General features: G+C 43.4%; 1 protein-coding gene and 1 non-coding gene across 5 annotated transcripts; one reads left to right on the top strand and one right to left on the bottom strand.

Annotated features, from left to right (window-relative positions):
- Positions 1 to 394: 394 nt before the first annotated feature.
- On the top strand, positions 395 to 26,724 carry LOC100084451 (SLAIN motif-containing protein-like). Of its 4 annotated transcripts, none has more exons than XM_029067464.1 (10): positions 395 to 473; positions 3,198 to 3,246; positions 5,443 to 6,169; positions 13,333 to 13,472; positions 15,300 to 15,449; positions 20,196 to 20,336; positions 21,466 to 21,783; positions 23,235 to 23,372; positions 23,546 to 23,864; positions 25,368 to 26,724. In XM_029067464.1, the coding sequence occupies exons 3-10, from the start codon at positions 5,463 to 5,465 to the stop codon at positions 25,432 to 25,434; spliced, it is 1,980 nt and encodes a 659-aa protein (XP_028923297.1). In that variant the 5' UTR covers positions 395 to 473; positions 3,198 to 3,246; positions 5,443 to 5,462; the 3' UTR covers positions 25,435 to 26,724. The 4 variants fall into 4 exon arrangements, with proteins under 4 accessions (XP_028923297.1, XP_028923299.1, XP_007669764.2 ...); XM_007671574.3 differs by lacking the exon at positions 395 to 473 and adding an exon at positions 544 to 562; XM_029067465.2 differs by lacking the exon at positions 395 to 473 and adding an exon at positions 948 to 967.
- On the bottom strand, positions 18,245 to 18,382 carry LOC114813046. The gene has a single exon (XR_003760657.1). It is a non-coding gene; the product is annotated as a small nucleolar RNA SNORA7 (small nucleolar RNA).
- Positions 26,725 to 27,232: the final 508 nt, after the last annotated feature.

The following is a 27,232-nucleotide window of genomic DNA, read 5'->3' as shown; positions in this document are numbered from 1 at the left end:
CCTGGTGTCAACCCCCTCGCTCAGGACAGGGGTCGGGCTCATCATCACCGTTGGACAAAGACCCTAAGCACTATTGTTCTGCTTTCCGTTATGCCAAAGGTTTAGGATGTAGGTCAGGGCCGAGTTCTTGGCCCCGGAGAAGGCCAGGCCCCGCGGGGTCGAAGGCCCAAGGGTCAGGTGGCAGCCGCCCCTCCCCCCCCCACCCCCGGCTCCATCATAATTGCCCGCGCGCACGCGCACAACCCCCCTCCCCCCCCCCACCGCGCGCTCTCCCCGGCGCCGCCTGGGCCGGCAGGGCGCGTGCGCGGAGGGAGGGAGCGAGCGCGTGCCGGGCCGGGAAGGAGCGCGAGACGCGCCCGCCCGCCCGCCCGCGCGCGCAGCCTCGCGCCCCGCTCCCGCCCGCGCCTGCGCGCGCGCGCGCGCGGCTGGCGCCTCGGGCCGTCCTCGCCTCCGCGGAGCGGCCCCGGCGGCAGGTGAGGCGAGGGGAAGGAAGGGAGGACCGACGGAGGGAGGCAAGGAAGGAAGGGAGGAAGGAAGGACGGTCGGAGGGTCCGTGGGACCGGTGAGGGCAGGTGATGGTGTCTGGGTGGCGGGGCGGCCGTTGGCTTTTGTGGGGCGGGCGGTCGGTCGGTCGGTGGGTGCTGAGGGCCGGTCCTGTGCCCGCCTCCATCCGTCTCCTCAGCGGCGGGGCGTTCTCCCTTCTCCTCCCCGTCCCCGTCCCCGTCCCCGTCGGGCGGGTGTTTCCCCGCCCGCCTGGCGAACAAGTGTCTGGGGCCGTTGGGGCGTCCCAGGCCCCGCATTTTCAGGCAGCGGCCGCCCTCCGTCCGTCCGTCCGTCCGTCCGTCCGTCCGTCCGTCCGTCCGTCCGTCCCGGCCTCCCCACAGCCCCGCCGGGTGGCCTCCCTCCGCTCACACCTCCCCAGGCCTTCGCCGCCGGCCCGACAGCTCCCTCCCCACCTCTGGATCCTGTAAGGGCTTCCTTTTCCTCTAGACCCCATCTCCCTCCTTTTCCTCCAGCCCCCCCAGCTCCCTCCTTTTCCTCTAGCCCTCGTCTCCATCCCCCTCTGGGCTCCTTTTCCGCTAGCCCCCCACCTCCCTCCTTTTCCTCTAGCCCCCCACCTCCATCCCCCTCTGGGCTCCCTTTCCTCTATCCCCCCCATCTCCATCCCCCTCCGGGCTCCTTTTCCTCTAGCCCCCAGCTCCATCCCCCTCTTGCCTCCCTGTCCTCTAGCCCCTCCCCCCCCCATCTCCACCCCTTCTTGGCTCCTTTGCGGGATTTCTTTTCCACTGGCTACCTTTTCCACTAGCCCACCATCTCCGACCCCCTCTTGGCTCTTTTGTGGGCCTCCTTTTTCTCTAGCCCCCCCCCAGCTCCAACCCCCTCTGGGCTCCTTTTTCTCTAGCCTCCCCATCTCCTTCCCCCCCTTGGCTCCCTTTCCTCTAGCCCCCCATTTCCATCCCCGTCTGGGCTCCTTTTCCTCTAGCCCCCCATCTCCTTCCCCTCCTTGGCTCCCTTTCCTCTAGCCCCCCATCTCCATCTCCCTGTTGGCTCCTGTGAGGGCTTCCTTTTCCACTGGCCCACCCTTTCCACTAGCTCACCATCTCCATCCTCCTCTTGGCTCCTTTTACTCTAGCCCCCCCACCTCCATCCCCTTTTTGGCCTCTTTGCGGGCTTTCTTTTCCACTGTCCCTCCTCTTCCATTAGCCCCCCCCCCATCTCCATCCCCCTCTTGGCTCCTGTGAGGGCCTCCCATTTTTCTAGCCCACCATCTCCATCCCCCTCTTGGCTTCTGTGAGAGCTTCCTTTTCTACCGGCCCATCTTTTCCACCAGCTCACCATCTCCACCCCCCACCTTGGGTCCTGTGAGGGCTTCCTTTTCTCCGGCCCATCTTTTCTCCATCCCCCTCGTGGCTCCTTTGCGGGCTTCCTTTTCCTCTAGCCCACCGTCTCCTCCCCCTTGGCTCCTTTGCGGGCTTCCTTTTGCACTAGCCCACCGTCTCCATCCCCATCTTGGCTCCAGTGAGGGCTTCCTTTTCCTCTAGCCCACCGCCTCCTTTCCCCTCTTGGCTCCTGTTGAGGGCCTTCATTTCCTCTAGCCCACCATCTAGATCCCCTCTTGGCTCCTTTGTAGGCTTCCTTTTCCACTAGCTTAACATCTTGGTCCCCCTCTGGGCTCCAATGAGGCCTTCGTTGTCCACTAGCCCATCATCTCCATCCCCCTCTTGTCTCCTGTAAGATCTTCCTTTTCCACTAGTCCACCGTCTCCTTTCCCTCCTTGGCTCCTGTGATAAATAACTCTGTCGATAAATGACTTGGCTCCTGTGATAAATAACTCTGTCCATAAATGACTTCCTTGCCTGTCCCTTCCAGCCCAGCTTACCCTCCTGCTGGCCCTCCCGTTTCCTCTACCCGGGCACGTCCCCATCAGTCGGTGGTATTCATTCAGTCATAGTTATTGAGTGCTTACTCTGTGCAGAGCACTGTACTGAGCCCTTGGGAGAGTGCCGTGCAACAATAAACAGGCACATCCCCTGCCCACAACCAGCGCTTTGCCATGTAGAGAGCTCTGTCCTGAGCACCACCTGCCTCCAAGCCGGTCTTGCAGATCGTCCTCCTTTGCGAGAGTCGCTGTCGGGTTACAGAGAACTTGGAACCGGCTGGTTCGTTTTGCTCTGATTTCGCATCGCCAGCTTAATAGGTGCCCAGCAAAATGGGAAAATGGGACAGCCTGGTGTAATCCCAACAGCGATTCTATTTCTAACTTGATTTGTTTGCATTTACCTAGCTCTTAGAGCGGTGCCTGACACATAGTAAGTGCTTAACAAATACCATAGTAATTATTATTCTTATTATTACTCATGCTGCAAAACATTTGGTCCCGGGTTTATGGACAATGTACGATGTATCATTCGGTGTTTGTCCGGTTGGCATGAGGAAGCCCAAATGCACACTCATTTCCCAAAAATTTCTGTGGGTTCCCCATCCTTTTCAGTGTGCTCAGGAAGCTAGGTAAGGCGTTCCTGTGCCAAATGGTTGCTGTTAGCATTTAGGAATTTTATAACCTTTATCCCCTATACATATCTACATCGAAATACTTGGGTTTTATAGTTGCTGCTCATTCGGTGGCTTGGGGGTAGTTTGTACTTGGTTGGAAAAAGCATGTGTTTGTACTTAAAACCTTTTTCTTTCATTGACAGAAAAAGCTGATTTCGTCTTACTCGACCTTTGATGGAGTTGGTTATTCAGGTGACGATCGTCTCCGTTGTCGTATCGGACTGATTCACTAAATGCTGAAGTATTGATGTTGGGAATGATTATTTTAATTTAACTCCCTTTGTGATGATTTCTCATCTGGGTAACTAGCTGATCACTTGGCATAGGATTTTAAATATTTCTTGTATATACTTAGTTTTTGAAGGTAGAACAAATAAAATGAGGTCAGCCTTCATTTTAAATAGTGGGGAAGAGTGAACTGGCTTATGTAGTGGGCCTAGGAACTGCTAAACATAATTCTGACTGAAGCCAAATACAGTAATAGTGCTTTGATTTGAGAGACTTATTGCATGAAATCGTTTGCAGATTGTTTTTAAAGTATATTTTCCAACACTTGCATTTCAGAAATTGCAGCTCGCTTTCTTCCTGTATAAAATGATGAGGCTCACTTCCTCCAAGGAGCTGCATTGAAACGCAGTGTTAAGTGGTGCTTTTTCCTGCATTTTTTTGGTGTCATCAGACACTCAAATGAAATGCCACAGAGAGCGTTCAGGATAAAGCTCATCTTGGCCCTGATGCAGTTATTTTTTGCTTAAGGTCTGACTTTTAAGAGAAGAAAAACTTCGAGTTTGATATGTGTGACCTTGGAGTGGTAGTTATTATCGTATTGGTTGTTGTACCGCTCTCTTTACGTGGTTTAAATAGTATGTAACCATTGCTGTTTACGAAGTTTAGGGAGAGACTGTAATAAAGTTGACAGTCTGTTGACATTATTTCTTAAAAAAAAAAAAAAAAAAGTCATGTCCACATGTGTGGTTTAAAGCTAATTGATTGAAGCTGTTCGTTTCCTTCCCATGGTCAACATAATGGCCCTGTTTAATTAATAACTACCTTATTTGTTTGGATGTAAGCAGGGGCATTTAACGCAAGAATTGTGAGAAGACTTTTGTTTTATTAAATGTTGAATTTTGTCTTCTGTAGGGTGGAACTAGTAGAAGAAAATCATTTCAGTGAAAATTCTGCTTATGGTAGCATATTACACAATGGTGTAACTTAATCACTGCATTATACTCTGTTCAAAGTATAATATTGAAGTGTATTATTTTCTGGCAGTTTAACAAGCATTGTTTCATCAAGGTTTTCAACTTTTATCCGAAGAGTGGTGTGATTTTATTTTTTTTTTTTTAGTATAGGTGGGTATTAACTTTATTGAAGGACGCTTTAGGCCAGAAACCAACTGCATGAAATCAAAGTCTTCTAACCTTTCTGATTACCAAAATGTAAAACATATTAAATGACCATTTAGCAGAGCTTTTTTTCCAAATATTATTGTCAAACACAAGTCTGTTTACATAGTTTACAAGGAGTAATTTTCTGAGACTTCTTTCGTGTGTATATCCGTGAACACTTTTATTTATAGATGTTACTTTTTAAAATAAACTCAGTCAGTTTTCCAACAGGAAAGTAGTTTCTCTGCAAAACTGTTTGGAGATAGCTTCATAGAATCTTGACAACCTGTTAGAGTCTGGATTCGTTCTTCTTCAGAAAGGAAAATATTCAGTACTAGTATTTTCTTTCCAACCTCTCATATTGAGAGGCCCTTTATGGGACAGAGACTGTGTCAGATCTGATTATCTTGCATCTAGTGCTTAGACCAATGCTTTCACACATAGTAAGTACTTAATAGATACTTTTATAATTGCTCTATGTCCTTATTTTACCTGCTCACGTCCAGTGGGTGATAAGATTGTACGCTCACTCTTCTGGCCAGTTCCACAAACATCTCTGCGCACCTCGTGTCGTTCACCTCTCGTTAAAATCCTTGCACTGCACCAAAATGCATTTCCCTCTTTCAGCTATGACTGCTTAAGCATCCCCTTCTCCTCTCCAGTATTGGGTTCAGGGTGCTCTCACCACAGTTATCTCCCCTGTACAAATAACAGCCTTGCGAGACTGCCGAGATGGTGTTATGCCCCCTTTAAAGATGAGGAAACAGAATTGGAAAAGTTGAATTGCTTGTCCCAAGTTACACAGGAGAGGCAAGGTCGTGGCAGAAATGGGGACTGAACTGGGGGTCTCCTGACTCCAAGCCTCATGTTCTCTTCTCCAGATTCCCCTCCCCTCCCATTAACATCTGTGCTTTTTGACTTTTCTAAAGAGCTTCTGCTTTATTTTTTTCGGGGCCATCTCAATCGAAAAGAATTAAGCCTTGTCTCTTTCTTTCCGCAGCGAGGCTCATCTGATTGAGGATGGTGGTTCCTGGGAGCGCCCCCGTTATAGAGCAGGACCGTGCCCTCGAGCCAGACCTGGGGCGAAGTTCAGCGGAGAATTCTGCCGTGGGTCATGACACAGAACCAGCTGCCGATCAGGTGGGCCCAGAGCTGGAGGAAGTGCGAAAGCTACAAGAACTCGTGAGAAGACTTGAGGTCCAGAATCAGCAATTAAGAACCAGAAGCCATAGGAGCGTGTCCGGGGCCCCGACTCAGGAGGATCCCGGTGTGGGGAATCAAAATGCTGAACCGAATAAGATGGAAATTAACAATAGCATCAATTCTATAACTGAAAAGCAAGAGTTACAGTTCATGGCGGATCTTCAGAGTCACCTAAGCAAGATGAGAAGCGAGGTGAGAGAAAACAACGGCTGCTTAAGGACAGAGGCGGATACAAAAACACGACGCAGCTTCTTCGATAGTACTTCCAACCCGAAACACAGTACTGGCTCAGAGATAAGCAGTGACGGTGTTGCCGTGGACGGCTTTTCACTTTCGGATAGGAGTAGCAGTACCGAGCGTGTGGAAGACCTGATCGCGGCAGACATTGACCTCATGGTTAAAATGACTGAGCAGCATTCCGGGGCGGGGAGAGAAGATTTGAGAGAACTCTTCATTGACACTGCTTTAGATGAAGTGGAAGTCCTGGAACTTGGGAACTGCAGTGACGGTGATGAAGATAGCTGGTAAGTGGCTCTTGGGGGAAGGGATACAAATGAAGTGTTCGGTGCTGAGGTTTTGGTACGAATTACTCGGTAAAGTCGCCTTATGAAAAAAGAGGTAAATGGCTAATGTGCAGTTTTGTTTCTGGGAGCAAGTACAGAAAACTTAGACTGTAATTTAGGTTTGGCATCCAATACTTCCCGCATTTCAGCCAAGATGTGGTACAGTGGGAATATCTGCTGCGTCCTCTTTTTCTGACCCTGGATTGCGGTAAAAAATGGGATCCAGTTGTCTTTATTCTCAGCCGGAGGAAGGTTTGTTTCTTTTTTTTAAGGCTGCTTCTTCCCCACACATATTTCTTTCACACACTTCAGAACTTTAGGGGTGGAGAAAGGTACTGAATCCATTTTTCTGAGGCTGGGAAGGGGCCCAACAGAGTGTACTAGGTGCTGAAGAAAATACAAGGTACTCAGAGTCCTGCATAATTGTCTGCTTATAACAGATTTACAGAGGGCAATAATGCAGAAGCTTGCCATAATATATCTTCATGTTGCCTTATTTTTTTTTTACCTTTTCATCTGTGATGATGATAATTCTGAAGCACGTGGTCTGGTGGAAAGAGTACAGCCCCGGGAGTCAAAGGACATGGGTTTCAGTCCTGACTCCCATCACGTGTGATCTGGAACAGGTCATTTCCCAGTGCCTCAGTTTCCTCATCTGGGGATTAAAGTACCCTGTTCTTCCTTCCGCTTAGACCGTGAACCCCATGTGGAACAGGGACCAATTATCTTGTATCCACCCCAGCACTTAGAACAGTGTTTGACACGTAGTAAGCTCTTAAATACCAAATAATTGTGACATTTATGGAGTGCTTAGTTTGTACTAAGGGCTGGGCTCACAGTCTATCCTCATTTTGTAGACGAGGAAACCGAAGTCTAGAAAGTTTTAGTCACTCACCCAGTGTCACAAGGTGAGCCGATAGCAGAGCTGGGCCTTGAGCCCAGGTCTCCTGTTCCAGTAGGACAAACTGCAAGTATTGTTGTAAATGTCACCATATTAGTTTGGAGCTGTTATCCTTAGTCTTGCATTTGTCCTAATAGAATGGCCAACGTCTATCTCGGTTTCAAATTCCATCTACAGTGTGTGAGTATCTACACAAAGAAAACATTCTAAAATTGTGGTGGAGACTGATGCCTTTGAATCACCTCATAAAGTGTGGAAAAAAGACTGTTGGTTTTATCAGTGGGCCACAGCCACATTCACAGATAAAATGCTTTCAGTAGAATCAACCTCAAAAATGAAGGCTGAGTATCGTAATTCTGTACATGAAGGAAGTCTTTCCTTCTCCACAGCGGGATTGTATTTTATTTATAAATTGCGTTTAAGCACTTACTATGGCTCTTTCCACTAGGCCATGCTCCTTTCTCCTTTGTAAAGAAAAGTGATTGGAAGTTGCAGGAGGGCATGAGGGTCCTCAAAATTATTGAGAATAAAATGTCTGAGGACTAGTAAATAAGGCTAAACTTTCCCTTTTCTAGTTAACTTCATGTGACACAATTTCGGTAATCTAGAGATGATGGCCTGTGCATAATGGTTTGAATAGACTCATCTTTACTAACTTGTATAATGCTTGTTGGAGAGATTATCTGTTTAAGTAAAGAATTCCAAAATATTTGACTTAGAACAACTGTATTTCCCCTAAATATTGTGAATTGTAGCAATATGGTAATAAATTATCTAATGGAGTAATATAGTACAGAGTATCTTCTAACAAAAACCGCTTTTCAACCTACTCCTCTTTTGCGTTTCACCGTTCTGCAATTCTGAAGGAGTAGCATTAAGAATACTGAAAGGATTCACATTAAAAATTTTGGTCAAGTTTAGCTATAAGCACTTTCTCTTTCTTTTTAAATGAAAATTTTGGAAACAGTCTATTTGGACCGGCCACATCCGAATGAGCCTAGTTCTGAATTTGGATAGCAAAATCTCCAGAAAAGTTGTTTTTTTTTTTTAAATAAAATCTCTATAGTAAAACCATATGTGTCCAAACCCAATTAATTAGAATGAGAGGTCTTAAGTATTTTTTAAACTACAGTTTAAATGGGAGCAGCGTGGCTTAGTGGAAAGAGCCCAGGCTTGGTTCAGAGGTCATGGATTCGAATCTCGACTCTGCCACTTGTCAGCTGTGTGACTTTGGGCAAGTCACTTCACTTCTCTGTGCCTCAGTTACCTCATCTGTAAAATGGTGATTAAGACTGTGAGCCTCACGTGGGACAATCTGATTACCCTGTATCTACCCCAGCGTTTAGAGCAGTGCTCTGCACATAGTAAGCGCTTAACAAATACCAACGTTATCATTGTTATTATTATTAAATGGGGTTGAAAAACCCTACCTTCCAGTGAAATCATTTTAATATGGAAAATTACTAAGAGTTGCAGTATTTCTTCCCTCTTCTGCAGCCCCATTGTGTGTGAAACTTTGCTCTTGAAAATGCACCTGTTTTCCCTGCTACCTGTATGTGCTTTTTTAGACCGCAGTAATAGCGTCTCGTAGACAAGTGCTCTAGATTTGTGATTATGGGCAGGATCTAGTGATGATATCCTCAAGATGAGCTGCACAGGAACTCCTTCAAAGTGATAGCATTTTGTCCTAGGGGTCCTGATACCATTCTGTTTTGGGGAGGAGGTGATGGGGGGTGAGGAGCGGGCAAGAGAGACCCTCAAACAAACAAGGGTCGCCAGAGGCCCAGCATGTCATCCCTAACCTAAACACCTCAAAGGAAAAAGGTTGCAGTGACTGTGCCATGGGTAATCTTTCTCACCCAGAATTGTAATAGCCTTAGGATTCATTCAGTCAGTTGTATTTGAGGGCTTACTGTGTGCAGAGCGCTGTAGTAAGCCCAAGGGAGAGTACGAAATAACAAACAGATACGTTCCCTGCCTACAGCGAATTTACAGTCTAGAGATGAGGATGGGGCACGATGAAAAAACAGATTTCTTTTTTCCCCCGCCCCAGGAATTCCCCAGTGCGTATGTGCCAGCATTATCTTCGTACTTACCAAACGTCATGAATGTAGCCAAAGTCTGTATAATGGCATGTAATGCACTATCATTGTTCATAAAGACAACCCTAAGCGTGCTTATATCACAGCTGCTATTCAAATATCAAGTGCAGGATTGAATTTTATTTTTAATCCAAGCAAACATTCAGTAATGATATAACCAGTGTATTTATTGGCAAATATGGAAATCATCCAGATAATCTCCAAGTCCTGCAGATTGGAAAAGTCTCACACCAGCTTTATGACGATATTATAGCAGTCTACGGAAGCACGAAAACTGCTTTGCCACTACCAGTAGGAACAGAAAATGTATACACAAGACATCATTTAACTTTCTAAGGTATTTTTAAGTACGTGTTTCCTACTAAGCGCTGGGGTAGATATACGCTAATCAGGTTGGACACAGTCCCTGTCCCACATGGGGCTCACAGTCTTAATCCCCATTTTACAGATGAGGGAACCGAGGCACAGAGAAGTGAAGTGACTTCCCCAAGATTAAATAGCAGACAAGTGGTAGAGCTGGGATTAAAACCCAAGCCCTCCTGAATCCCCGGCCTGGGTTCAACTCACTAGGCCGTGCAGCTTTCAGAGCTGCTAAAAGCTGTGTGCATTGTAATGTGATAAAACCAAGAAGCAGCCTACACAATTTACACCCTTCCCACCAACTGGCTATGTCCTGAGCCTGTGGGAAGAGATTAGGCTTTCCCAAAGCAAAACCTAATTCATTGAGTTGAAACCTTCAGCTCTTCACCCCCTAGGGGAGAACAACTCTGGAATTATTGCAGGGAGTATTACTGGATCTCTACAATGTTCTAATCCCAGATCCGCCACCTGCCTGCAATGAGACCTTGGGCAAGTCCCTTGGCTTTTCTGTGCATCATGTCCCTCATCTATAAAATGGGGAATAATAATAATTACGGTATTTGTTAAGCTCTTGCTACGTGCCAGCCACTGGACTCAATATCTGTTCTCCAGCATGGCTTAGTGGAAAGAGCCCCGGGCTTGGGAGTCAGAGGTCATGGGTTCTAATTCCCGGCTCCGCCGCTTGTCAGCTGTGTGACTGTGGGCAAGTCACTTAACCTCTCTGTGCCTCAGTGGCCTCATCTGTAAAATGGGGATGAAGACTGTGAGCCCTACTTGGGACAACCTGATGACCTTGGATCTACCCCAGCGCTTAGAACAGTGCTTGGCACATAGTAAGTGCTTAACAAATACCAACATTATTATTATTATTATTCCTTCTTAGACTGTAAGCCTCAAATGGGATGGGGACTGTGACTGACCTGAATATCTTGTATCACTTCCAACACTTGGTACAGTGCTTGGCACATAGTACTTAACAACACTGTCATGATTGTTGTTGGTGATTCGGGTAGCTTGCTGAAAGTATTAAAACATTCAATTCCTTTCCTCTCTCTACCCCTACGCGAAAATAGCTATGTGTTGGTCCCAGTCTTTCAGAATCTGATAGCGATCCCCTCAAGATAAGATACACAAGGACTTCTTTGAAGTGGAAACAGGTTGCCCTTTGATTTCCGGTACCCTCTTATTTTGGAGAAGGAAGCTAGGGAGGCCTGCCTTACCAAGACGATAATTGGGAAGTGAGCCAAGCGACGGTCACTTATTCTTCATATCCAGATATGAGAGTGCAAAAAGGGAGCTAGAAGGTAATATTAGGATATATTTCCTATTCAGCAGGCTAAGAGAAGGATTAAAAGTACAGGAGCACATTGATAATGATGCTCCAGGCACACTCTTAAGATCCCCTTCTAAAAGTTACGAACCTCTCTTCAGAATCAGCAAACCACTATTGAGAAAGACCTGAAGAAGTCCAAGGTTATGCACCAACCTGCCTCTGGCAAGCCTGACACCCAACCAAAGATCTCCAACGGTGAGAGAATTGAATGCAGTCCTGCCTACTGCTTCTAAGGCAGTACAATTTAGGGTGACTCAAGAAAAGACCAAAAAGAAGGGAACGAAATCAAGAACCCCAGCATATAATTTGAAATACCGATGAGGGTAGCACTAACTCGGCATCAAGCTGCGGATAAATTGTAGCTTGATGCTATCTTTTTAAGCGGCTGTTAGATTTAGACCTACTACACATGCCCTATCTTGACTTCTTAAGCAGGTTCATCATCATCACTGTTGGCAAAACAGTACCGCAGTCGATATCCTGGAGTGCAGTCAGTTCACCAACATCAAAGCAAGGCTTGTTTCCTCCCGGATTTGCCGGGTGAGGTGTAAGAATAGATGACGGCGGAATACCCAAGGAACTGCTTTATGGTGAGCCGAAGGGTGGACCGAAGAAACACTAAGTACAGGAAACAGAAACTTCAAATGATGCAGCATAACTGAGAGCATTTAGGAGACAACCGGCTTGAGTTTGGGAAGTAAGAATGGGGTGGGTTTTTCGACCAGAGGCTTCTACAGTGTCTTCCCAAGAGGCAGAATTGAAAACAGTTTAAAGAAGTGCAAATATCAACTGCCACAACACTGCAAGGAGTATATTCTTGGTTACACGGCGGTCTTTACAGCCATACTCACTGGAGTCACCTGAGGGCCTTGTTTGTATCCACAGGCAGGCGTCCACCACTGGATATTTCCGACTTTAATGCTATCTCATTTTTTTCATTTTAAGGTCATGTTGACTTGCAACTCCAATGAAGTTTGGGACTACAGTGGGTGGGAAAGGGAACTTAGCGTGCCCGAGAGGGTTCTTGAGGAGCTGAGAGTTAACAGAGTCAGTGTTCTCAGTGCTTGAGGGGTAGAACCTTTTCATCATTCAGACTTTTCGTGACGAGCGTGGATGGTACTTTGGCGTTTAATTTTATATTTTACCCAGAAATTTGGTACTTTGCTTTCTCGTCCTGCTGAGGAATATTCTACACCATTCCAATCTTTATCATAAATTTGAAGAGTTCAGGGCCACACTCAGGTGCTTGGTGGAGGTATTTTTTTCAGTTGTACAAATAAGGTTTCTCACTTAAGCATCCCTGATAAAAGTATTGTATTTTCACATTTGGCTAGGGGTTGGAGAGGAGAGGCCTTGCTACAGGTGTTTTGGAAATCCCTTGGTTTAAATTGAACTCCGTTTGTGCATAAACTAAGCAATCTTTTAAAAAATGATCCTTTCAATGAAGAGCTTCTTGGTTGAGATCAGACCAGAAATTATGTTGAAAAGCAACTTACGTGTGTTCATTAGATCATCTGTTGAGAAGGCATATTTGCTTTTAGGTTGGCAAAAATAGGTCAAAAGATAGTATTCAACAAAATCACAGAATACCATATTACTTTTCTGCCCCAATTTCTCATGTCTTGGATGATTTTTGATGAACTTGGAAAGTACAAAACTGTTTATGTACTTAGAATGTTTGAGGAAGAAGGAGAAATATTCAGCTTTTCCCTCTAGCACCCTCACAGAAAAGATACAGTTTTTTGACCTGGAAGGTTGGCCTGATGACATCTTGACATCTGAATTGTGTAAGAATATATTTGATCTATGTGATTCTGGAGCCATTTAATAGAACTTGAGTAGGACCCAATCAGTATTTTGTTTTACCATTTTTTTCTCCTCCCTTTTTCCCACTTTTCATCCATCTTCCAAAAACCTCTGTGCTTTACTTGTCCGAGCCTGATCAGTGTATTGTGAGGTTCTCCTCTTCCCATGCTCCATGCCCACCAGTTGGGCTATCAGTTATCCAAAGGCTTCACTGGGGAAAGTATGAATGAACTGTAATTTCTTGGTACCATACCAAATTTATTCATTCATTCATTCATTGTATTTATTGAGTGCATAATGTGTGCAAAGCACTGTAGTAAGCGCTTGGAAGAGTACAATACAATAACAGACACATTCCCTGCTCACATCGTGGCTGAAATCCCTTAATCAATAACTTCATCTTCAGACAAATTGGATGTGGGGCTTTAAAATATCAATCCATATGCCTTCCTTTCTTATAAAAATGTTTGTGGGAAGTGAAGTATTTATTTTAGAGATAAATATAATAGGAATTAGTTACGTGTTCAGTTTAAAATAAAGTAGTGGCCATCCATCCATTTGAGTGAACTTTGAGTGAAGAGATCGTGCCCTTGTTTTACAAGTCTGTTTTCTAATCTTGAAGGCTATATGTCTCACCGAAAAGAAAGCCTACTACAGATCAGAAGACTGAATCCCCTCTAAAATGGTGCCGGCAAGTATTGGACCATCCCAGCCCAGAGACAGAAGCAGCCTGTCGAACACTCATAAATAGACTCGATCAAGGTACGTGAGCATAGGTGACTTTTGAACATAAAGATAGGACGCTCCCCAAATCCCTTAATTGGGAAATGAAAGTATATCAGACTGGAAAACCTTAATTTTGTTCTTTAATGGAATCAAATTTAAATGGAAAGTCCTCCGAATACATGCAATATGGACTGATCTAAGTAAACTGGAATTATTATTGGCTTAAATCAGAATCGTGTCCTGAAACAACTTTTGGAACACTAGTCAGATGAAACCTTGCAATTTCTGGATTTGATTCTCTGCTTTTAATTTAGGTATGCTCGTCATTTATCACTTTTTACATGTGTTTAATCCTACTTATCATCAGTACCTGATGATCATTTTATTTAGCAACTTTTGGCCAAGGGTAAGTATGTAACTAGACAGCTACAGTCCTGAGCATCACATATACTTTGTGGCTATGCTTTTGCTTACAAAAATATATTAAGTGGTGTATCATTCTGTAATTTAAGAAAGTATCATTTTATGATATCATTTTGTTGAAGAACTGAATTTTAAAAGAGGGAAAGGAAGAACAGAACAGAAGCGCTTGTGTTCATTTAATAATAATGGTATTTGATAAGTGCTTACTATGTGCCAAGCGCTGCAGTTAATATACCAATAATTCCTCCCTTACTCACAATTATTAATCATTAAGTAATAGTGGGAGATCCATTTTAGCTGTAAACACAGATCGGTTACTTGTAATCTCAGATTCTTTGATTTCAAAATGTTCTGAATGTGATTCACTGATCCTAAGTATGCAGACTGTGCCAAGATTAGCAAGATTTTCTTCAGCTGTCCAAGGATTTTCTGATACAATTACCATATCAAAGGAAATCTGTGGATGATTCCCAGTTAACATTCTTTGTCATTTCTTCAGTGAACGTGTGTTCTGATCCATTTTATTTGATCCTTTAAACGATGCAGGTTGAAAAATATTAAATGGTGCAATTACACATGGAGGAATGTATTACACGTTCCCAGTAAATGGTAATGATGTTAGAGTTGGATTACTATTTCGAAGTAACGTCTGAAAAAAGTACAAGAACTACATGTTTTCTCCCCTGCCTCATTTCTTGGAATTGGTTCCCTTTAAATGCTTAAATCCTCCTCAGCTTCTCATTTAGGTACCTCTGCAGTGCTTTCTATGTTATGGAATTAATTGGTAGTTGAAACTTTCTTTCTTTCTTGAATTGATTAGCTGCGGGCTTGTTAGATTATCATCTTCACTAGGTCATTCTGAATTTAAGTAAAGAATGTGGAATTCAACTTGGCCCGTATGTTTTAAAAGCGCTATATAGGGCATAGCTCCTATCCGGGCAAGCTTAAAAATTAAATAAATAATTTGAAGCTTAGAAAATTAAATAGATAATTTGATTTTTCCTCAAGTTTTCATTCAACAACAACAAAAAACCCCCCTGTAGTATTAGTTAAAATTTTGTAGTTCTACCAATTTTAAGAATTTTCATTTATTGACTTTATTAATATTTTTGGAGCAACTGAATTCCAATGTGATCTGGATTTCCCTATATTAAGCTTGAGCATGGGGATTGATTACAAGTGCTCAGTACAGTGCAGAAGGTTGGTAAAATTGTAAATGATGAATAGAAAGGAAGATGGAAATGCATGAACCGAATAGGATCGTGTTGCTAGTTAAATCCGGGCTTCCAACTATAAGTGTGTTTGCTAGCTGTAACACGAGGTGAACTGTCAAAGATTAAATGTGACTTCTGTTTATGATTTCACATCTCATACTTATTCTGGTTCCTTTTGTTTATAAGGTCATTTCACGGGTGCCGTATTTTGCATTTTTCCTTGTAGCAAGTAGGTGGAAAAGCCTCTATTGCAGTCCACTGGCTTCACCAAGTGCACATAACTCGAATACAGAACCAAGTTCCTGTAGCATTGCACTAAACTCTCCAGGGCACCTCAAATCAACTAACAAACCACTACTAACTTGTGGCAACTCAGGTATGGCATGGCAATGCATTGTAAATATTTCAGGGTGTAAGGTGGTTTCTTTGATGCTTAAAGACTAGCAAGATAAAGTGGCTTACATTACTCCTCTGACCTATGCATGTTTTAACTGGTATCTCTTTGCAACACTTTTTATGTGGAAATTTAGGTTCACCCTAAGAAGTGACCAAAAGATACATTGTTTTTTTCCCCGTGCCAAAATTTCCTTTAAGAAAAAGAAAAGTCAGTCACATACCTGAGTACAACTCCTCCTTAAATACAGTTAAGGTTTGCCAGGCTCACTACTATTTAGGGGAAAAACTGTTCTGAATTAGACACGCTGAATTACAAATCTCTGTGGCTTTATTCCTTTAACATAATTTTCCCAGTTACTTTCTCTAAACCCTTTCAATGATTTTTTTTTAATGTAATACTACTTTTTTCCCATAGTTCAATCATTTGCTAAAATCCAGACCTATACGTAGGATAAATTGATTTGTTTTTGTAGTGGTCTTCCCATTATGAATTATAGTCCAAGAACATATTCTTTTAGATTTCACATGAAAAATGATATTGAAGATACTGTGACTCCTTTTTATAAAAGACATTTGCATGAACCTGTTTTTGGAAACATTGACAAGGACATATTTAATCCTTTTATCCTTGACCATAGCTGCAGTTTTTGCTACAATAACTGGAGGATTGTAATCCAGATAGTATATTACTTTGGAGGAGTCGTATGTAATTTTATTACTTCTAGAATTTTTTTTTTCCTGATTTTTCCCTTTTGAAAACTTGCTCCATTACCCTTTTCAGTTTATCATTTCATCTTTTGGGAAAGCTTACTACTTGATTCTAATCCGCATGTTTATGAAATGTTGCACGCTTAAGTTTGACTCTTAAAACGAAGTTACCTGAAACTTACTAATACCTCATTTTGCTTGTAGATGCTTTGATAAATATTGGTTACATGTCATCTTTAGTCATTCAGGTCATTGGCCTCTTAAATTACATAGACGCTGACTTTTTTTTTTAGAAGTCGGGGTCTTCAGAAAGAGGTTAAAATAATCATGGTTATTTTGCTTTTTAATATTGGCTTATACAAGGATTCATTCTGCCTCTTTCCTTTTGTCATTGGTTCGATTCGCTTTCAGTTCGTAGTGACCAAATCTATCTATAAATTGATGACCCAATATTAAGTCGTTTGTTTTAGGTGGCCAAGAACCAACGTGAAATTCATCACTAAATTCCCATTAAAGTTTGCACCAGTACTGGTTAGAATACATCTTCTTTTCATCATCCCACTATCAGGATTTATTTAGCACTACTTGTTTTCCTCACCAGTAAAATGAGGATTAAATATGTGTTCTTCCTCCCCATTAGATTTAGAGTCCTATGCGCAGGACAGGGACTGTGACCAACCTGATTATCTCGTATCTTATCCCAGAAACAGCGCTTAAAAAATACCACTTGTGCAGAGCACTTATGCTAGATGCTTGGGAACATGCAATAGAAATACAGCATGTGGTCTCAAGTCCTGTGACAACATAAGGCCTGCGATTTGAATGTTCCTGAATGAACTAAAAACATGAAACATTTGTACTAAGGTTGCGGAACTGTGCTTTTCCAGTTTTTGTTTTAAAACAAATTTTTGCTACCTAGTATTTGCCACCTAGAATTATTCCTGACTTGGCTTCACCCATGAGATCTGGAAAACATCTGAATTTTGCATTGTTGAATTACTGAGGTTTATCCAAAAAGGGCCAGAAAATCACCAGTGTTATCTCTCGTTCAAAGGAAATAGCTAATTTTAGCAACCTGACTTCTCAGACTGTTTTATTGCTTTAACAAAACTCTGTTTATTAATTCTGATGGGGAAAAGAAGAAGGGGTAAAAAATAGAAATGAAGAGCCGAGGAGGAGAAAAGAAGGGTGACGTAGGAAGACAGTGCATGAGCATGAGAGAGGATTGGGGAGTAGGGACTAGAATTCAAGCGCTTAGTACAGTGTTCTGCACACAGTAAGTGTTCAATAAATACGATTGAATGAATGAATGAATGAGATTCAAGGCATTCCTCCTGCAACATGGCAAGCCGTCAAGTTTTGCCAAGATGTTTAGTTTAAAACATGTAGGCTAACTTTAACTGCCCAGATGGCTTCCTTTTGGTCCTCCTTTTGGCCTAGGAACTTCCAGTGAGTGGGACAGAACATATATAGAACATATACATTACAAATGGTTTATATTAATGTCTGTCTCCCCCTCTAGCCTGTAAGCTCATTAGGGGAAGGGAACGTATCTGCTAATTCCGTTGTATTGTACTCTCCCAAGTGCTTAGTTCAGTGCTCTGCAGATAGTAAGCACTCAATAAATACTGTTGATTCACTGATGGATACAGGAATTCCGTTCTCCGGGGAGCCTTGTGGGTCTGGACAGAATTATGGGTCTTTCCTGAACAAACTGGAATACCAGAAGGGGCTGCCAAGAATTCTCTAAGACTGAGAACGGCCCGACCGAGGCTCCCAGGGCATTTGTGGACTGAACCGAGTTCCTCTGTCTGTCAGAGGTATTCCTTGAGTGCCTAGTACAGTCCTGTCTTATGCCTTTGAGTCGTCTCCAGCCCCTTGCGACGCCATGGACGCATCTCTCCCAGAACGCCCCACCTCCATCAGCAATCGTTCAGGTAGCGGATCCGTAGAGTTTTCTTGGTACAAATCCGGAAGCGGTTTACCACCGCCACTTTCCACCCTGTCAACTCGAGTCAGCCCTCGACTCTTTCTTGTGCCGCCGCTGCCCAGCACGGGTGAGTTTCGAGTTGTAGCAGATGGCCTTCCACTCGCTAGCCCCTGGCCAAGCTAGGAATGGAATGGACAGGCCTCTGCTTGACTCTCCCTTTCATAGTCGAGTCTGGTGGAGGACTGGAAAATCTCCAGGTGCGACCCTGAGAGGGGCCTAGTTCAGTACACCCCAGATTTGCCCTGGTTTCCTGACGGTGACTGGCCCAGAATTAGAGTAATCATCATCCTCACCAGATGTATGTAGCGCTGGGGAGAATTCATGGAATAATGGTATTTGTGAAGTGCTTATGGTGTGACAGGCACAGTACTAAACGCTGGGGTGAATACAAGCAAATTGAGTTGGCCACAGTCCCCGTCCCGTGTGGGGCTCACAGTCTCAATCCCCGTTTTACAGATGAGGTAACTGAGGCACAGAGGAGTGGAGTGACTTGCCCAGGGTCACACAGACATGTGGCAGAACCGGGATTAAGGCATTAATGGAAGGCATTAAGACTCACTCCTGGACCAGTCTAAAGAGGAGAGGTTAAAAACCGAGCAAAGTTAACAGTTAAAATGTAATTCAAAATGCAAAACTTCGAAAAAGGAGTCGATTGTTCAATCCTGCTCAAAATGATAGCGGTTGCCTACGGTTACGCATAGATCGGTTCGTGGTCAAAACTGTCAGTTCCTTCTCAGCATTTCAAATGTGGAATACATAAGATTTCTGGCTCCTTAAAATGGCAGGATAGAGGGGTACTCCCCCTCCCAGAGCCCCAGTTATCAATTAGTGGTATTCATTGAGAGCTTACTTTTGGCCAAGCACTGTACTAGGCGCTTGGATGAGAACAATACAACTGAGTCGGTAGACATGATCCCTGCCCATACGGAGCCCACAGTCTAGAGAGCGAAGCAGACATTAAAATGAATTCCTGAAAGGGAAAACATAAGGTTATGTATATAAGTGCTATGGGGCCTGGGGCCCAGGGGTACGGAATGTACAAGATCACGTCTGCCTGCAGTCAGATTTTTGGATTTAATTCTTTCTGGAGCGCTTGGCAATGGGGCAAGTTTGAGATGGGGTTTTGGGAGGTGGAGAATTGAGGGAGATTGTCTTTCATCACACACATAGATGGAACTTCACCATCTGCAGAAAAATCTTTGAAATCAGACAGCTATAAATAATCCCAGCCATATGTGTCAATTAGTCTTTTTCTTAAAGCCTATCATTAGTAGCCATAGGATCAGTTGAGTGCCTGCTGGGTGCAGTGCATTTTCATAGGTATGTTGAAAAAAAAGTACAGAAGCCGGTCATTAAACAATGCAGGAGACACATTCCCTGCACCCAAGGAAGTTATGCCCTAACTTGGGGTGACAGACATTGAAATATTTACCAATCAGAATGTGCAGAGCACTGTATAAAGTATTTGGTAGAGTTAATAGTTGTGGCAATAAATAAGGGCATTCTTATGAAGTATGATCTCTGCCCTTGAGGGGCCCATTAATTGAGGGGCCCATTAATCTAAAGCCAGTTTCTCCATATAAATTCCCATTTTTAACATGTTCTGTGGGGTTCATATTGCTTAAATTTACTAAAAGTGTGATAGTGGACTGGCTTTATCAAAATACCATTGATTAATGGACCGACATTTGTGAGTAGTTCATAATGTCTAAAGTCAGTTTTTTTTTAGTCTGTTAATTCATGAGGATCTGCTGAGTGTGTATGCAGATATTCAGGGCTATCATCTTTCCTCTCTCCTTATTTTCGTCTTCTCTCCCTTCTGTCCTTTTAAACCTTTATGGGGACAATTTTAGTTTAATCCTGAAGATTTAGGTAACAGCAGACAGTGGATTGCTTCACCGTTGTCCAAGTTGTGTCATCTTCCATTGTAATAAAATACAAATGATACAGTTAAACTGAATTATCCGGTTCATAGACAAGAATGGAAAATGCATTCTTTTCTATTTTTTCCTTTTTTTGTACCTTAAGGTTATTTGAGTATCCATTCTGCACTGAGCTCTCAGTCTTCTGTAGATAGTGAACTTAGTACTTCTGATGACTCCATCTCTATGGGATACAAATTGCAGGACTTGACTGACGTTCAGGTTATGGCTCGCCTGCAAGAAGAGAGTAAGTAACATTGCTTTATTTACCTGTCCCGGGTTTTATGGTAGGGATGAGATCTGTGGTGTGTAATTTGGAAGAAATACTTGGAATTATCCAGGAGAATGTACAGGAGCTAAAGCACTAAATGAAACTGGACCTTTCAAGATGCATTGCATATCCATAGTCAATACATTTCCTCCTTTCTGTTGAAATAAAGGGATTAGTAGTTTTAGATTTATATGTATGTGGGTGCATATCCATATCTCAGACTAGATTGAACCACAGGAAGAAACAGGAAGGAAATGACTTGTGTATGTTTTTTTCATAAATGATTTCACTGCCCCAAGGGGGAGGAGGAATTGATAGAGTTTGTGGGGGGGTTTTAAGTGTTGCTAGAAGGTTAGAATGCAAACTACATTATTGAATGGAGTACAGCTCCCTCTGTGGTCAACAACCTCACTATTGTATAAATAGCTAATATGTGTTACTATCGTCTCCCTCCAAAATACCCTTAAAATTGTTCTAAGGTAACAGCGTCCTAAAAATATCAATAGAGCATCTCTAAAATTTAAGCTTTCGGAGAACGTTGTTATACAGCGGCCGCATCTACAAATCTGTCTTTTCTTTTTAGCCTATGGGCTAGTATTTGAACAGAATTGGAGCTGCTAAACCATGCTGTTTTTTATGAGGATGGCCAGGAAGTCAGTTCATGACCCAGTATTTTTGGTGTGAGAAGTCAGAAAGAAATGCACTTCCTTGAAAACCTCACATTGTTTACTTGTGCAGCATAAACGAGTAGCCGTCCCCACATTTTCACGTAATTATAATATTTATAGGATGCACTTCGGAAGTATAGCCAACTATTATTTTTAAGAATGTTAACTTGTGTCTTATCGAGTAAAACCATAAAAATTGTTCTCTCTCTCCCTTCTTTTATCACTTCTTCCCTCACATTTCCCTAAATAGCGTAGAACATCATTCACTTGTGGGATAACTTTGTTCTGATCTTTGGGATGTGAAGCCTTTAATATACTGATGTTAAGAACGTCTTTAGGTTTTTGGCGTGCTTCGATATGTGAAGGAAATACATAATCTGGAAGCAAGGCTTAAGGTGACCGGATTCGGTTCTGTGGTGCTTGCTTTCTCTCTTCAGGCCTTCGTCAGGACTGTGCCTCTAGTTCGGCCTCGGTGTCCCGTCGTAGTTCCAGCGCCTCCCTTCACTCGCTTAGAAAGGGCACTTACAGCGATCAGGAGTTTGACACCTACAGCCTGGAAGACGAGGACGACTACGACTGCTCCCTGTCGTACCGTAGCACGCACCGATACTCTCCATCCCCGCTCAGCTCTCCCCGCTGCCAGTCTCCCTCAGCCGGTGGAGACTACGGCAGGGCGACACCGTCTCGAATCAGACCCCCCAGGAGATCTGTCCAAAGTCCAATGCAGGACCGGATGAAATACACAAATCATGAAGGTGCGTTGGCTGGGGGGTCTTCGTATCGTCACAGAGTGGAAATTCTTTGAAAGCCCCATTTGGGAAGACAGTCTCTTGTTGCTTAAGTGGCTTTCTCTGTGGTAATTGAATTCCTATTTGCTTTTATTTTGGTATTTTGAGTTAAGTACGAAGTTAACAACAGAGTAGGATTAGACAGCTTAACAAATGCCATCCTAATAATAATAATAACAGTTATTGAAATAATTGTAGTTATTACCTCGGAGCAAGATCCAAAAATACAAGCCTTAACAGTGTCGGTAATGGGAGCCTCGCTCCTAGAGGCACTGAAAACAAGAATTGGATTCTATTATCATATGATTATTTCAAAGGAGAGACTGGCCTTAATTAGTTGATGTTGTCCCATAAAATTCTGACTGTGGGGGTCAGAACCTAGGGAAATCATATTCCTCCCCAGAAGGCAGAGAGAGTGGCCCAGATTATCTAAAGGAAGAGGAGGTTAGAACAGCTTTCCTGGAGGTTCACACCCATTTTAGATTGGAGAAGCTAGTGGTCCCAGCTTAGAGGTGGCTCCTAGAGAGAAACAGAATAACCATCTTCCCAAGATATTCTGCTGAAACCAGTTCCCAGGTAGCCAAGTGTAGGTTGGAATTGGACTTCCTTTGGAGATGGGGAGCAAGACTAGACCGTCAGCTCCATGGAGGCAGAGAACATGTCTAGAGGTCATGGGTTCGAATCTCGGCTCTGCCACTTCTCAGCTGGGTGACTTTGGGCAAGTCACTTAACTTCTCTGTGCCTCAGTGACCTCATCTGTAAAATGGAGATGAAGACTGGGAGCCTCACGTGGGACAACCTGATTACCCTGTATCTCCCCCAGCGCTTAGAACAGTGCTCTGCCCATAGTAAGCACTTAACAAATACCAACATTATTGTTATTATCATTATTATTATTATTACCAACTCTTAAATCGTACTCTCCCTTAGTGCAGGGCTCTGCATACAGTAAGGGCTCATTAATTCCATGGCTGTCATTACTGATCCCAGCTCTTCCAGTCCTAAAGTTAATTTTTGTAGTAAATTAGGCCACTGAGAAGTTAATGCAGTGTTAGTCTAAATGGTGTCAAAAGAGAAGGCATGTATTAAACAGTCCCTTGGGCTGAAATGTTTCATTCATCTCCCCAAGTCCCTAATTTAATTACTAAATTACTATTATCTTTAGGCATTGGGAAAACAAGATTCAGCGGTGTCACTTGTTACTTTTTATTGTTTTATTTATGTCTATTATTTATGTAATTTATTCACGTATAATGAACGTCTTGTCTCCCCCTCTACGCTCTAAGCTCGTGGGCAGGGAATGCGTCTGCTTATTGTTGTATTGTACTCTCCCAAGCGCTTAGTACAGTGCTCTGCACACAGTAAGCGCTCAATAAACACGGTTGAATGGACGAACGAATGCTTTTCTTTATTTTCAGATGAATTACGTCACAGTATGCCTAACCTGGCGAGGACAAGCCTTCGCTCTTTGGAATCGGTTCGAAGTAGTCGTAGTTTAGAGTCAGATTTACAGGGGCCCAATGGTCGGTTATCTAGAATTCAGCAACCGTCGTCGGGTAAGTTCACTTTAAAAGAGGAAAGAACTTTCCTTTGAACACGGTGACTTAAAGCAGATTATACCTGACTCATTATGATATCAAGATATTCACTCTTCTGAGATCTGATTCCCATGTAGCTAGGAAGATATTCTAATCTTAAACTTCTCTTTTCACTTTTTTGAATCATCTAGGTTTGACTCCTAGCAAACTCAGATTTTCTTCCAACGCTGGGCAGTCTCCCTTAACCGTGCGGCAGTCAATGAAAGCGGGATCAAGCACAAACTCTCTTTTAACCCCAAGGCAACCGATAAAAGCTTCCAACTACGTTAACCCTGCCAGCGGAGTTCGAAAGCCACCTTCAACTTTTAACCCCGCGTCCTCTGTTAGCAGTTTCTCCACCACCAGAAATAGCAGCGTGGCCACTGGAGCGAAAAATTCGCCTGTAAAGATCCGACCGGCAGTCGGAGGTGCAGCGGCTTCCAAGAGCAAGTTGACACAGCCATCCAGGAGGTAAGAAGTGAACGATGCTGAAAAAGCCCATTTTCCAAGAAGCTAGAGGAATTTGGGTACCCAAGTTGCTTGAGTCAGCATCCTTTCATAAAAAAAAATTGCATTTCCTTACGGATAAGTTTGCACATTCGCATCCCGTAGGGACGTCTGATGCATCTGTTTGTATTTCATTTTGTTAAAAGGTCTAGGATGCCTCACATAATAAAAGGATGCATAATGGAGGGGATTTTACCCGAGAAATATTCAGCCCTTTGCTTGCCTATTAACTCTCTCTGAATTTTGTAATTTAAAAAAATTCTCTTGACCCTATTTAACAGCTTTGTGAAAGGTAAAGTTTTCACTTCAGTCATGTGAGCAGAGCTGCTCACACAAAGCTACCGTATCCAATGGGCAGAGCGGCCCAGGGCTCCCACTAAAAAGTCCGTGCACACACTGGGGAGGACTACGTTGTGTGGCAAGGGGACAAAACTTACTTGGCCCGGAGATTTCCTGCCGATTGCCAAGTTCTTAAGCAGGTTCTGTCTCCACACGTTAGGGCGAGGGCGTTAATCACGTTTGAAATGGAGCATCCAAGTTTTATTTACCCGGTTGTTACAACCGTAATGCGCTATGGGTTATTCTTTTCCGGGAAGTCTGCCATTATGGTGACACTTCCACTCCCTCAGCCACCTGGATGAACGATCCTTGGATTGTTCTCTACATAAGAGCCACAGAGTCTAGTATGATTCCTTGGAGATTCCTTCACCAGACTCCTCTCTGCATTAATGGGGTGTATAATGTGTATGTGAGCTTGTGTTTGCGTGTGTATATGCATACACACGCACATTATATATAATTCACTTTAAACATAATTACATCTAAACATGTGTGGTTAGAGTTTGTGTGACTGAATATCTTGTCAATCCATCCAGTATCTTAAATATGGTCCGAGCCCCTCTACACCTAACAATACATTTAACTTGCCTACCTAACAGTGAGAGCCTTATATAGGTGTAAAGCCTGTTGATGTGATGTTTAATCTGTCAGTTGTATTGGAGTGCTTACTTGTGCAGAGCGCTGTACTAAGCACTTGGGAGTACAGCGTAACAGACATATTCCCTGTCCCCAACAAGCTCACAGTCTAGAGAATATAAATTTATATACAGACATATATAAATTTCAGATTCGTACATTAGTGCTGCGGGGCTGAAGGGATGGTGAATAAAAGGGGTGGAGAGGTCTTAGAGAAGATGTGAAGAATGATCATTTGTTGGTTTGCTTTCATTAGCCACTCCGGAGCTCCGCCTAAGACGTCAAATATGTTACCAGGTGCATTCATGTTCACGGTACACACACACAAAAATTAATCGACGCACCGGGATGATAGTCACCTTTTAGTAGAGGATTGAAAAAGGCTCTGGCGGAATATCAGCTTGGTTGATGAGCATTATCTTTTTTTCTCCCGTTAAAAAAAACAACCACCATTTAAACTTCCATCTGGCTAATGGCCTTTATTTTGGGCAGGTCTCTTCAGTCAGCGAAGACCAACAGTCTGCCCGCCGATGACTCCTGGAAAGATGGCTGTTACTGAGCCGACCCAAAGAAGCAGCGAACCGCCGAGCATTTGAATGCATCTTAAGCCCAGCTGGCTGGGAATTTACTGTTTGCTCATTTATGGAGATGCCTTTTTGGGAGCCAGCGCTCAGTCTCCCTGCCATATCGAATTTTGCCAACATCTTCAATGGGGAAAATAAGCTCCTTTTACGGCCCCTCTGCTCCTGTTATTTATAAAATATAGTGCTGAAACCTCTGAAAAGTGATCCAGAAATCCCCTTCAACTCTTCAGACACCCGTTGCAGTCGTCTTGTACAAACTCTTATCTGTTGTATGGCCCGAGATTGAGTTCAGCCTGTGGTGTGCATGTGGAAGCGTCCTTAGGACACAGGTTACGGTGCTACAGTGTCAGTAAGAAGCTCGACTCCCCCCTTCCCCTCCCAGACGTTTTTCCTTGTGATCTAAATGGATGTTCTGGAGACGAGACAGATCAGCTAGGTAAAGTGTGGTATAGCTGTGTTAGAAATTATATTTTGTAAACTCATCCGGTGTAGTTAATTTTCGGTCCGTTTCCTACAGATTTTTTTACTCGTTGCGGGCTAGAACGCCTATTTCTCCTGCCTTTTATTGTTTTGATACGAGCATCTTTCAAAGGTTTCCTAGTAAGTTATCAAACCAGTTTACTCTTTTAGACCAGTCTGTGTCACGGCTGAGTGTGTGAGCTCACCACACAATATTTGTGTGGGTGTTAGGACGTGCCGAGCTGCCCGTTGCTGGAAATGCGCTCAAGCATGTTTGGAAGTGTTTCTGGGTCTACCTTACCCCCATCTCAACTGATGACAGCACTTGGTTTTATATCAACATTTTCTATTACTTTTTTTTTCATATGAGAGACTAGATTTTAAGATCCGTCTCTGCCTAGGGCAAGCAGCTGCGACCACTTAGTTGATCATAGGACACACCAAGTGGGCCGGCACAGTTCATCGGATTCTGTGAGCCTCAGTGTGATTTACTATGGTAGCTTAAGATTTAACGGTGCTAAGTGTTTTTATTAATAGGTGCAGTCTCCTTTTTACTGAATTAGCATTTGTATGAAACTAGAATCCCATCCTAGTAGTATTTTGAAGGAAATGATAAGTGCCAGCTGTTTCAATAACCTTTTCTTTAAAGAGTTAACCACGTGCTTAAGGAACGATCGATTTTCTGTATCTTTATTGAAAAACCCAACTTTACAGATGAGAAGATTCTTTCTTCCAACATGTATTTTTACCACCATGTAGAAAGCTTTGCAGAGATGATCTTATAATAAATGAGCTCTTCCAAGAAACGCAGTGGGAATTATTCTATCTTCCATCTTTTTTTTTTTTGTCAACGAGGCAAGCTTCAAAAGGGAAGCTTTTTAACCTCCTCCCCCTTTTTGGATGTAGCCCAGTGTAACTTGATTTGTAATACGTGGTTAGCAAGCAGCTGTAGGAGCATAGACACCATGGATTATAAGCTTCTAGGGACCACAGCCCTAAACGAGAAAATATTCAAACATTCACTTGAGGGGGTTGATTTTTCTTGGCTTAAAAAATGCAGCTTGGGGAATGGTTTCAAGTCTTGCACAGAGCAGGAAACTTTCAACGTGCAGATGAGAGAAGCTCGCAGGCATACCGTGGCTGGGACCGAAATGAATGCTCCAACTTTAGTCAAAATAATTTGTTTCAAAAGCTCCCGCTGCTGACATCTGAACGTTTTCCATTTTCGCCACAGGCGACACTCTACCCTTCACTGCTTAACACTTCAAGCGAACCCCATTAACCTTCCCTTCGGCCCAGGAATACAGATTACCG

The sequence above is a fragment of the Ornithorhynchus anatinus genome, chromosome 6, assembly GCF_004115215.2.
Source record: "Ornithorhynchus anatinus isolate Pmale09 chromosome 6, mOrnAna1.pri.v4, whole genome shotgun sequence".
Taxonomy (NCBI): domain Eukaryota; kingdom Metazoa; phylum Chordata; class Mammalia; order Monotremata; family Ornithorhynchidae; genus Ornithorhynchus; species Ornithorhynchus anatinus.
This window is presented reverse-complemented; position numbering and strand designations above follow the sequence as displayed.